At 45.5% G+C, this 12500-nt stretch overlaps 1 protein-coding gene across 1 annotated transcript in view; it reads left to right on the top strand.

Moving 5' to 3' along the window:
- The window catches only part of adam22 (ADAM metallopeptidase domain 22), a gene marked incomplete at both ends in the record, with an annotated part of 58138 nt that overhangs the window by 10806 nt on the left and 34832 nt on the right, over positions 1–12500 (top strand). The window contains one exon of the mRNA XM_080540915.1: positions 6558–6624. Within this exon, the coding sequence (XP_080397041.1) occupies positions 6558–6624 (67 nt within the window). The remainder of the gene's footprint in view (positions 1–6557; positions 6625–12500) is intronic.

Here is a 12500-nt window from a genome sequence, read left to right as displayed (position 1 = left end):
TCCTCTCCTCTCCTCTCCAGTCCCCTCCTCTCCTCTCCCCTCCCCTCCTCTCCCGTCCCCTCCTCTCCTCTCCTTTGGTTTGGAGGGGGGATGGAGGGGGGATGGTTGAAAGGGGGATGGTTGAGTTGGAAGGATGAATGTTTCAGAGTGTGTTAGTGTCAGGGGGTGGGGGTAGGGGGTAGGGGGTAGCACACGTTCCTTGATGAAAAAAAAAAAGGATTTAGGGAGGCTACATGATGTAGAGATTGAGGGATGGGGTGTTAGATTTGGGGGCAGAAGGTTTGGGGTGGCGAGAGTACCAGACACACGTTCCTCTTTCTTTTCTTTTTTGGGGAGGGGCATGAATCGTATATTAATGATCTGGATTATAGGACCCTGCTTTTGTCTCTCTCTCTCTCTCTCCTCTCTCTCTCTCTCTCTCTCTCTCTCTCTCTCTCTCTCTCTCTCTCTCTCAATCTCCCAATGCTGGGGATGGATGTCCTTTTTGCCCACAAAGACTGTTTTTCATTGTTTTGTGGAGTATGCGAGACTAAGACCTTTTTTCTGCATTTTGCAGTCACTGTTCTCAGCTGTTCTCTATCAATACAGCAAACACAACAAATGAAATGCCAATTTGTTGATTTTGTCCATGGCCAGGCGAAGATGGCAATTATTTTAAGTAGCGCTGGATAGATGGGGGTCTGGGCCATGATGTGTGCAATGTGTTTAAGGGGTTGGTGAAAGCATGAATTACACTGGACTTTGTTATTTTATGTCAGAGTTTGAGGAGAAGTGAGGCTTTTGTTTGTGGAGGTGATACAGTGATATTATACAGTATATACAGAGACTGTACTGAGCAAACAATGCTCTCTGTCTCATCTAGGATTAGAACAGACAAAGAGAGTTATGAAGACAAAAGAAACAGTAGTGTTCTATTATTGTTTTCTTCTCTAAATAACCAGCCACATACGGGCCACACACACCCACACACAAACACACACACACACACACACACACACACACACACACACACACACACACACACACACACACACACACAGTCTGCCCCTTTGTTACCTTGTGTGTGTGTCGGGGTCAAGAGGTCATACCCTCTGAGCTTTCCCCTGTGAATGGTAATGACCATCCCTGTGTGTGTGTGTGTGTGGCCCATATGTGACTGGTTATTTACAGTATCTCAGAAGAAAACAATAATAGAGTTGCTTTTGATTTGTTACAGATATCAGCATGCTCTGTTTAGTGTATGCACTTATGAAAGTCAAGTCATTGCGTAATTCATAGTATATAGAGAATGTCACTTAAAAAACTATCCCAGTGAATATTGTGTGTGTGAATTTCTAGTTCTTCTATGAACATTATTTCTCGCGTGTTAGCAGCACTGTTCCTTGTGAGTATGGCAGGGATATTGCCACTCTGATAAGTGATTGTAGAGAGTGAATTATAGCCAGGAGACCTTTAATGAGGGCTCAGTGGGAGGGGAGGAGGGGGGGGGGGGCAGGTGAGACCAGCTGCAGCTGTCCCTATAGGGAAACCCACCCCCTTACACTCTTTATTTCTCTCTCTCTCACATCATTCTTTATTCCTCTCTCTCTCACCCATCCATCTTTCACTATCTCTGTCACTTCCCCCACTCTGCTCTTTCTCCTACTTGCTCTCCTCCACCTTTTTACTCTCTGTCTTTATTCCGTCTCTTCTCCCGTCTCTCAATCTCTCCCTCCACTCCGTGACGTTAGAATTATAAGGTTCTATCTCAATTTTTGTCATAATTGATTTTTTTTTACATAATCTGATCCATTAGGTGTTTATTAATGTCTGTGTGGTGTTATTTTTAAAATGTTGACATTTTTTAGTCAGTAATTATTTAATCAAACACAAAGGTTCCATCTCACAAAACATAATGGAATGTAAAAACGTTGACGCTCAATATCTCTGAACTACCCTAAACGGAGATAGAACCTTATCATTCTAAGCTCACGACTCGTCTGCCCTGCTCTCACACAGCCCTCCCCCAACCTCATTACAGACCCCCTGACACAGCACACGTCCCATCCTTTGTATGTGTCTGTGGGCTTGTACATTTGCGTTTGTGTGTGTGTGTATGTGTGTTTTTATTTGTGTTTCTTGTGTGTTAAAGCTGCAACGTTATATATTTAGCTGCAGTTCATTTGAAGACTACTCTGTCTGTATGAGTACTAGTGGGTTACTGGTGTGTTATTTTTTTCCAGTGAGTGTGTAAAGCAGTGTTGTCGAATTAGTTGTGCCAGAGACCCCAGCGATCTGAAGGGCCCTGCCAATCTACACACACACATCTACACACGCACGCACGCACGCACTCACACACACACACACACACACACACACACACACACACAAACACACACACACACACACACACACACACACACACACATACACACACCCTGGTCTTGCCAATCCAGCCTCTTTGTGTCTTTTTCAACTTGGTGCCATGGCGATGCCCGGTGAGTCGAGTTGTGAGGAGAATTTCAGCACAAATTTAAATTAGAATGTGTGTGTGTGTGTGTGTGTGTGTGTGTGTGTGTGAGTGAGTGAGTGTGACTAGAATGTGTGTGTATACATATGTGTGTGTGTGTATGTGTGTGTGTGTGTGTATCACCGGAGAAGGGAATTGCAGTTTATTTACTTTGCATCCTAGTCATGTAGTAGATGCTCATATCCAGAGAAACTTACAACAAGTGTATTCAAGTAAGAATGCCAGGAGAGCAAAGCTTTGATTGACAGATCAACAGATCCAGATCCAGCTCATGCGCTCCACCCCCTTCTCTCAGCTCTAGCCCATCTTAACGAAAGCTTTTTGTAAAGCCTCTCTCATCTCAAGTTTTCTCATCTCAAGTTGTGTTAATACTCTGTTCTGTGGTTGCCTTCTAAAGTGTCAGATTGTCCTGTCCTTGATTTGCAGTTTGTGGTTATTGTGTGTGTGTGTGTGTGTGTGTGTGTGTGTGTGTATGCGTGTGTGCGTGCGCGCGTGTGCGTGTGCATATGTGTGTGTCCTCCTGAGTCTGTTTGTGTGCTTTTGTGTGTGTGATTCTGTGTGTGTGTATTCATAGAATCAAATGACGCAACTAAAATGTTCAGCTTTTATCAGAGCATCAGGTCATGCACTGGTGCTGCAGAACGATGTGACAGGGTGAAAAAGTCCTCAAGTAGGGCAAGGTCATTTTTCTGTTTTTTCCAGATTATGGAAGTGCAGATTATAAACTTTCAAATCATGTGTCATACATTGAAATCTGAATAGCGGAGAAACTCACTCTGAATCAAAACACAGCTCCTAGTAGCTAGCAGATAAGAAGGAACATCGCTATGAACATGTAACTGTATGTTTAGCACATCACAACATGCTGATAGAACATCGACATGCTAAAAACACACACAACTACACATAATTAGATGATCACACAGTCCTCGCTTTTGAACACATCCTAAAACGTAAGGTTGTTTACAAGCCATGTATCACTTACCCAGTAAGTCAGTAAGTATTTAGTGATCTGTTGTTTGTTATATCGAGTGGACTCTACAACACTTAAACTTTCGTATTCGTATTCTCATTTACGCAACTTGAGAATTGCCGACATGCGGACCTTTTCACCAGGCCGTGTCACGTATGTGTAAAGCTGATATATGCCTGTGAATCCATGTCTGAAATATCTGCAGGCCTTGATTGACAGCTGGGCGCTTGTTTGCTAACAGATGCTACCTTGGAAATGGGGGTATGTGTGCAAGTGAGCATCATTCAGAGGAGAGGAGAGGAGAATGGAGAGAGAGATTGGAAGGGGAAGGGGACGGGGGGGGGGGGGTAATGGGGAGTGGCCTGTATGCGTTGAGGAGTGGAGTGTGTTCTCTGTGTGCGGCGTATGTGCGGGGGATGGGTTGGTGTGCAGCATGAGCAAGGGGGCTGACATTGCGTCTTTGTCTGTCCAATAAATTATTCAAATCCCAAAACAATTAAAACTGAAATCTGTTATCAGTGTCCTCCATTATGGCCCTGTGTGTCAGCCATACCGGCTCCTTACGCTCCTCTGTCGCTCTCCTAGCCTGGGCTCAGCATGGGGGCCAAGACAGATCACAGGCAAAGAATCTTAAACACACACACCCCTGACGGAACAAAGACAAACTGGGTGCCTCAATGTTGAATGGGCGTGGAGATGGAGGAGTATACATACACACACGCACACACACACACGCACGCGCGCGGGCACGCACACACACACACACACACACACACACACACACACACACAAACACATGCATGCATACACACACACACACACAAACACATGCACGCATACACACAAACGTTTTATCTCTCTCACGCACACACTAGGCCTATATCACAGAAGCATTATTTATCACATAGTATTATCAGGTCTTGTTGAGAGCAGAAACAAAATCGTTTCCAGAGCGTGACCATGGTGCTACTTGTGTGACACTGTGTGACGCTGCATGTCTGTGGATGTGTGTGTGTGTGGCAGTGTGTGACGCTGCATGTCTGTGGATGTGTGTGTGTGGGCAGTGTGTGATGTGTGTGTGGCATTGTGAGATGGGGATGGAGGAGGGTTGTTGGGAGTATGATGACGGATTGGGGCCAGTGATGTAGGTGACGTGAACAGAACAGATGGGAATGGTTGGTAATTAGACATGGCATGATTGGATACATGATTGGATACATATCTAAGGGAGCTGAGTCTCCCTCTCCTCATCATCATTCCCATCATCCTACCCCACTCTACCCCTCCTTCCTTCCTCCCTCCATCTCTCTTTTTTCACTCTCTCACCCCCCTCTATGTGTTGTCGTTCCAATGTTTTTATTACTGTAAGGAGAAAGACCATTTGTCATTTCCGAGCCCCCCCCCCCCCCCCCCCCTTGTGTGTGTGTGTGTGTGTGTGTGTGTGTGTGTGTGCGTGCGTGCTTGTGTGTGTGTGTGTATGTATTTGGCAGGCTTTAATTTACGGCTGGTCCTCGGCAGGGTCACATGACCAGGATCACACTGGGTGCTGAAGCAGGACTCTATTTTGTATACTAATGATGTCAGAGGACTGGAGGAGCTACTGCAAAAACTCCATGAGCGCATAGGGGAAGCCTGAAGTCTGCATGGCCTCAGTAGCGCCATAGAGATGAGGGAGGGGGGTTGTTTCACTTATTTTACAACAACCGTTTCACGACGCTGAACTCTGTTCAACTGAATAGTTCAATTTAGAGCATGTACTGTATGAGTACATTTGTGATTTTCTTTCTTTACAATGGCTGACCCAGTTCTATCTCTTTGGGTGTCAACAACTTTGGATTGAAAACAACAACACTGAGCTACACGCACTGTCATTCTTTTCTGATTCGCTCAGTCATGGGAAATATTCCCAGTATATTTATTTATATAAAAATAACGCAGTCTGTAAGTGAAAATTCCTTCCTGCCTCCAAAACTCTGGTTGTTGATTGGTTGACATGACAGGGCCAAATGTGGTGAGCAGTCTGTTCAAGCACTTTGTCCTGGTGTGGTTATAGATTTTCCTGTCAGTCCTGATGCTCTGGCTAATAAACATCCAGGGACTGCCAATGCAGCCGTACAGACAGTCAGTGTTTCCCATAGTATGTCTTTTCCTTGGGATGCAGAGGCCCCTGATGCAGCAAAACCCCAACAGTTCAACTGTCTGTGCAGGTGTGTCAGGGTGTGTGTGTGTGTGTGTGTGTGTGTGTGTGTGTGTGTGTGTGTGTGTGTGTGTGTGTGTGTGTGTGTGTGTGCGCGTACGTGCGTGCGTGTGTGCGTGTGTGTGTGTGTGTGTGTGTGTGTGTGCGCGTACGTGCGTGTGTAATTTGACTGAGTATGTGTGCATTGCAGGATAAGGCAGGGTGTGTGTGTGTGTGTGTGTGTGTGTGTGTGTGTGTGTGTGTGTGTGTGTGTGTGTGTGTGTGCGTGCGTGTGTAATTTGACTGAGTATGTGTGCATTGCAGGATAAGGCAGGGTGTGTGTGCGTGTGTGTGCTGTGTGTGTGTGTGTGTGTGTGTGTGTGTGTGTGTGTGTGTGTGTACTGTAGCTCATATATCTCTGTCCTAGATAGGGGCTGCAGTATGTACCTCCATGGGGATTCTTAGGCCCAGCTTTGCTGAGGAAGCACACATGGACTGACTGGCCCTCATAGTTTAGTCTCTCTCTCTCTCTCTCTCTCTCTCTCTCTCTCTCTCTCTCTCTCTCTCTCTCTCTCTCTCTCTCTCTCTCTCTCTCTCTCTCTCTCTCATTAATACAAACACACACAACACTTGCCATGCCCTTGAATGTTAGACTTTGTTTAACTGTGTGTGTGTGTGTGTGTGTGTGTGTGTGTGTGTGTGTGTGCTCCCACTGGAGCTGATAATTGGTTGAGTTGATGCTCTGAGGGTCAGTCGCAGGCTTTCTGATACAAAACTGAGAGAATATCATCATTTCATAAATCACTTCGTCCCATTTTACCGAGGGACAGGTCGGAATGAATACTGTATGGAATTGTCTCATTTTTCTTACCCCTATTCTTTTTCCTTTTCCCCCCCAGTGATCTGCTGTCTTCGAAGTACGTGGAGAGGCATATATCTGAGGAGGGGAGGGCCATCATCTCCAAAGTAAGATTCGGAATTGGAATTCTCAGATATAGAGTGTTCAGAAGTCAGAAATCTGCATTTTTCAAAGTAAAAATGTATAAATGTGTAGAATGTGGCCCGCAGCTCTCGTCTTGTGTGAATGGCACTACGGTACTTTGTGGTTATAACAATGCTATTAGCGTTGGTCTAGTAGACAGATCACATTCACTTCTGGGCCCTCGAGCTCCAGTGTATCACTCGTTTCCTTTTCCATATTAAAGATTTTAATAGCTCTGATACAGTCTCTTCATCTGGGATGAAGGATCATTCCACTTGAAGCGACATAATCCTCCACGCACTAAAACATTGTAATCCAATCAGATTAGCCGTGAGATTACGACGGTCAGGCCCTTCTCATCAGATATTTGAGTTAAACAGGGAATTATTAGATTTGATTATTAGGGGGGATTCATCAATGGTATGAAAACAAGACAGAGCTGGTTAGGGTATTATTTCAGGCCACTGCTGGTGACGTTTAGATATTAAACAGTTTGCTAACACTTTATTTGAAGTTTAATAAAAAATTACTATAAACTATTACTGAATAAAACATTTCACGGTCATTCACAGTCAACTGTGAAACATTACACATTAGGTCATTCACAACAAGGCTTTAGGTTGGTCAGAGCATGTCAAAATGTGGCCCTACAATGACATCCTCTAATGCCATAGCCTGAGTGATTGCTTTCAGCATTGCTATTGTACTGCTACTGTCTTACCAAACAAGGAAGGAACAAGATACCAACATGACTGGTTGCTATATATTGTAAATGGATTTGCAAAGGTTATTACGTTTAGGAGCCTCACACACACTCTCTCTCAGTCTGTGTGTGTTTCTGTGTGTGTCTCTCTCTCTGTCTCTCACTCTATCCTCCTGTTAAAGAGTGGTCTGATGTTACGGATCGGGGTTCACTCCCCAGTGCGGTCCCTAGGTGTCTTTATCACCTGTACCTGTGTGTAATTGTCACTGGTGCTTTATGTACCCTCACCTCCTTCATGTACCCTCACCTCCTTTATGTACCTTCACCTCCTTCATGTACCCTCACCTCCTTCACGTACCTTCACCTCCTTCATGTACCTTCACCTCCTTTATGTACCTTCACCTCCTTCATGTACCCTCACCTCCTTCATGTACCTTCACCTCCTTCATGTACCTTCACCTCCTTCATGTACCTTCACCTCCTTTATGTACCCTCACCTCCTTTATGTACACCCACTGCTTATTCACTGTAAGAGATAAGACATACAGAATAGGACAGTGAAAAACTGTGCAGGACCACAGAAGCAACTGAAACTAAGAGAAAAAGACACAGCCATGATTTGGTATTGTTCAGTCATGAGAACTGTTTCTGCAGTCATGACATGTCGGAACTAGGAAACTCGAATGATTGCAGCATGTGAACTTCACCAGCTTTTCATGTCAGGTTAAGTGGATTATAGGCAATGGACACACCTATGCACGTTCAAACCTGTTCTAAAATGTCTCTCCGGTGAGGAGTGGTAGAGTTTGGTTTGTAAGGTTCTTGTGAAACAATGTAATGTAATTAATGGTTTGTTAATAAAATGGTTGTGCTACTGTGTAATAACCAACTTACCAATATCAAACACCCAAAGGGGGGTCTTCCATCCAGTGTATGCAGAATCAATCATGCCCCCAAAGACATAAAGAAAACCCTGAAAAGATAATAGATTATGTACCTTCACCTCCTTTATGTACCCTCACCTCCTTTATGTACCTTCACCTCCTTCATGTACCTCCTTCATGTACCTTCACCTCCTTCATGTACCCTCACCTCCTTTATGTACCCTCACCTCCTTCATGTACCTTCACCTCCTTCATGTACCCTCACCTCCTTTATGTACCTTCACCTCCTTCATGTACCTTCACCTCCTTTATGTACCTTCACCTCCTTTATGTACCCTCACCTCCTTCATGTACCTCCTTTATGTACCTTCACCTCCTTTATGTACCTTCACCTCCTTTATGTACCTTCACCTCCTTTATGTACCCTCACCTCCTTCACGTACCTTCACCTCCTTTATGTACCTTCACCTCCTTTATGTACCCTCACCTCCTTCATGTACCTTCACCTCCTTTATGTACCTTCACCTCCTTTATGTACCTTCACCTCCTTTATGTACCTTCACCTCCTTCATGTACCCTCACCTCCTTTATGTACCCTCACCTCCTTCGTGTACCTTCACCTCCTTCATGTACCTTCACCTCCTTCATGTACCTTCACCTCCTTTATGTACCCTCACCTCCTTCACCTCCTTCATGTCCCCTCACCTCCTTTATGTACCCTCACCTCCTTCACCTCCTTCATGTACCCTCACCTCCTTCATGTACCTTCACCTCCTTCATGTACCCTCACCTCCTTCATGTACCTTCACCTCCTTTATGTACCTTCACCTCCTTCATGTACCTTCACCTCCTTTATGTACCTTCACCTCCTTCATGTACCCTCACCTCCTTCATGTACCTTCACCTCCTTTATGTACCTTCACCTCCTTTATGTACCTTCACCTCCTTTATGTACCTTCACCTCCTTCATGTACCTTCACCTCCTTCATGTACCTTCACCTCCTTCATGTACCTTCACCTCCTTCATGTACCTTCACCTCCTTTATATACCTTCACCTCCTTCATGTACCTTCACCTCCTTTATGTACCTTCACCTCCTTTATGTACCTTCACCTCCTTCATGTACCCTCACCTCCTTTATGTACCTTCACCTCCTTTATGTACCCTCACCTCCTTTATGTACCTTCACCTCCTTCATGTACCTTCACCTCCTTTATGTACCCTCACCTCCTTCATGTACCTTCACCTCCTTTATGTACCTTCACCTCCTTCATGTACCTTCACCTCCTTCATGTACCTTCACCTCCTTTATGTACCTTCACCTCCTTTATGTACCTTCACCTCCTTCACCTCCTTTATGTACCCTCACCTCCTTTATGTACCTTCACCTCCTTCATGTACCTTCACCTCCTTTATGTACCTTCACCTCCTTTATGTACCTTCACCTCCTTTATGTACCTTCACCTCCTTTATGTACCCTCACCTCCTTCATGTACCTTCACCTCCTTCATGTATCTTCACCTCCTTCATGTACCTTCACCTCCTTCATGTACCCTCACCTCCTTCATGTACCCTCACCTCCTTTATGTACCTTCACCTCCTTTATGTACCTTCACCTCCTTTATGTACCCTCACCTCCTTTATGTACCTTCACCTCCTTTATGTACCTTCACCTCCTTTATGTACCCTCACCTCCTTCATGTACCTTCACCTCCTTCATGTATCTTCACCTCCTTCATGTACCCTCACCTCCTTCATGTACCCTCACCTCCTTCATGTACCTTCACCTCCTTCATGTACCCTCACCTCCTTCATGTACCCTCACCTCCTTCATGTACCTTCACCTCCTTCATGTACCCTCACCTCCTTTATGTACCTTCACCTCCTTTATGTACCTTCACCTTCTTCATGTACCTTCACCTCCTTTATGTACCCTCACCTCCTTTATGTACCCTCACCTCCTTTATGTACCCTCACCTCCTTTATATACCTCCTTTATGTACCCTCACCTCCTTTCACTCCCTGCTTTAGTGTTCACCGCTTGTTCACCGCTTGTCGGTCGCATCGTGAACATCAGCTATATGAATATAAAAATACAGTTTTTGAGTCTGTGTTTGTATCCTTTTTTGGCTGCACTTCCCTTAAGTAAAAGATCCTTTTGTTTGGTACCGGTACCTACTTGTCTGCCCCCCGTTATCTGCCCCGCACCTGGTGGGTCTGCTTACTACACCAAAACACTACAGTCAGAGGGCACTGCGTCCTACTTGTTTACCTAAGTGTCTGACCCTCTCATTGTCTTGCTGTTGTTCTCCGAGTCCAGGTTGTTTTAGATGATTAATTGCTCTTATCTAGGCCCTGGGAGATTACTGATCTAACCGATTTAGCTCCGCACACACGCACGCACGCACGCACGCAGCACACACACGCACGCAGCACGCACACACACACACGCACATTGGTTGGTTGCTGGGTATTTCTTGCCTTGATGAGAACTGGAGCAGAAGGTTCAGGAGAGACGGGGGAGGAAGAGAGGCACTGGATAGTAGAGCACAGCACCACATATAAATAGCTCTCTCTCTCTCTCTCTCCCGTTTCTCCATCCCCCTCTCTTTCTCTCCCTTTCTCTCCCTCCCCTCCCTCGCTCCTTTTCAAAGATCGTCCTTCTCCCACTTCTCTCTCTATCTCTCTCTCCCTTTCTCTCCCTTCTGCAGGTCCTTGAGTCAAATTTCACTCACTGTCTTACTCTACTTCCTCTCTCTCTCTCTCTCTCTCTGACTCTATCTCTTGGCTGCTTGGGATGCCACAGAAGCACTTCCTCCCCTAAGAGGTAGTAGGTAATAGGGGACTAGCTGAGGCTCACAGAGGTAGCAGGGCTGTCTTCCTGTCTGGGTATAACATAGATCGGTTACAACAACAACTTGATTCACTCTAGTATTCTTGTATCCCTCCATGCTCCTTATCTTTTTCTCTTTCTTTCCCTCTTCTCACCTCCCATTCTATTTTGTTCCTTTCTCTCATTGTGTTGCTCTCCCTCTCTCAGCAAATCTCTGCTGCAGTCTCTCTCTCTCTCTCTCTCTCTTTCTCTCTCTCTCTTTCTCTCTCTCTCTCTCTCTCTCTCTCTCTCTCTCACACACACACACACACACACAGAAAGAGAGAGACGGATAGAAAGATGGCAGGGTCATGCAGGATCATTATCCCGGGGATTACACACACTCTCTCTCTCTCTCTCTTTCTCTCTCTCTCTCTCTCTCTCTCTCTCTCTCTCTCTCTCTCTCTCTCTCTCTCTCTCTCTCTCTCTCTCTCGCACTGGCTTACAGTAGCAGGCCCATGGGAGGGTGTAGTGCAGAAATTGATCCGCTGATAAAAGCTGTTCCCCCTCTGGGAGGGCGGCTTCCTGTCTAATGGCAGTTAGGGCTGCTGAGATGGACCAGGAAGAGCGGGGCTGGCTGAGCACTTAGACATCATACATAACTATACAAATAAATATGTGTTTATGCTGGTGCAGACTGATGCACACACGCACACACACACACACACACACACACACACACACACACACACACACGCACGCACGCACGCACGCACACACACACACACACACACGCACGCACGCACACACACACACACACACACACACACACACACACATCATACATCATAATACACACATCCACATACAGAGAGGAAGAGAGAGAGGTACGGACTAACTCAGCAGAATGGTACCAAGCACTCAGTGGTCAGGGGAGAGGGAGAGAGGGAGAGAGGGGGGTTGATCAATGTTGTGGCTTCCTGTAGTAGATCCAGGAAAGTGGAGGTTATGATGGGTGGAAGGAGGAGGGGGATAGAAGGCCTTTCAGCATCTGTGTCTGCCTGTCATATTAGTATGCACCCACATGACCTGGCCTGTTACTCTGGGATAGACAGATACTTCAGTCTCAGTACTGGAGGGGAAATGCTCTGTGATGAATGCTTGATTCATTTCGTTATGAATGAATGAATGAATGAATGAATGAATGAATGGTCTTTATTGTCATTGCTATAGTACAGGTACCAAACAACGAAATTTGGGAGGGGTGGCTCCCCTGGTGCTAGGAAAGAAAAAAAACGAAAAAAACAAGAAGGGAAAGGAGCTGGTTTACATAAATAAAGGCTATGTACACTATCCACTATACTATACTGTACAGGTAAGACGACTAGGGTTGTCATATTGCACATAGTGTTATTGCACATTCATTTAAAGTGTCGCAGTTTGCAGGCTTGAAATGTACAC

The sequence above is a fragment of the Nansenia antarctica genome, assembly GCF_963989245.1.
Source record: "Nansenia antarctica genome assembly, chromosome: 10".
NCBI lineage: Eukaryota > Metazoa > Chordata > Actinopteri > Argentiniformes > Microstomatidae > Nansenia > Nansenia antarctica.
Note: the sequence above shows the minus strand (reverse complement) of the source record. Positions and strands in the feature narration are given on the sequence as shown.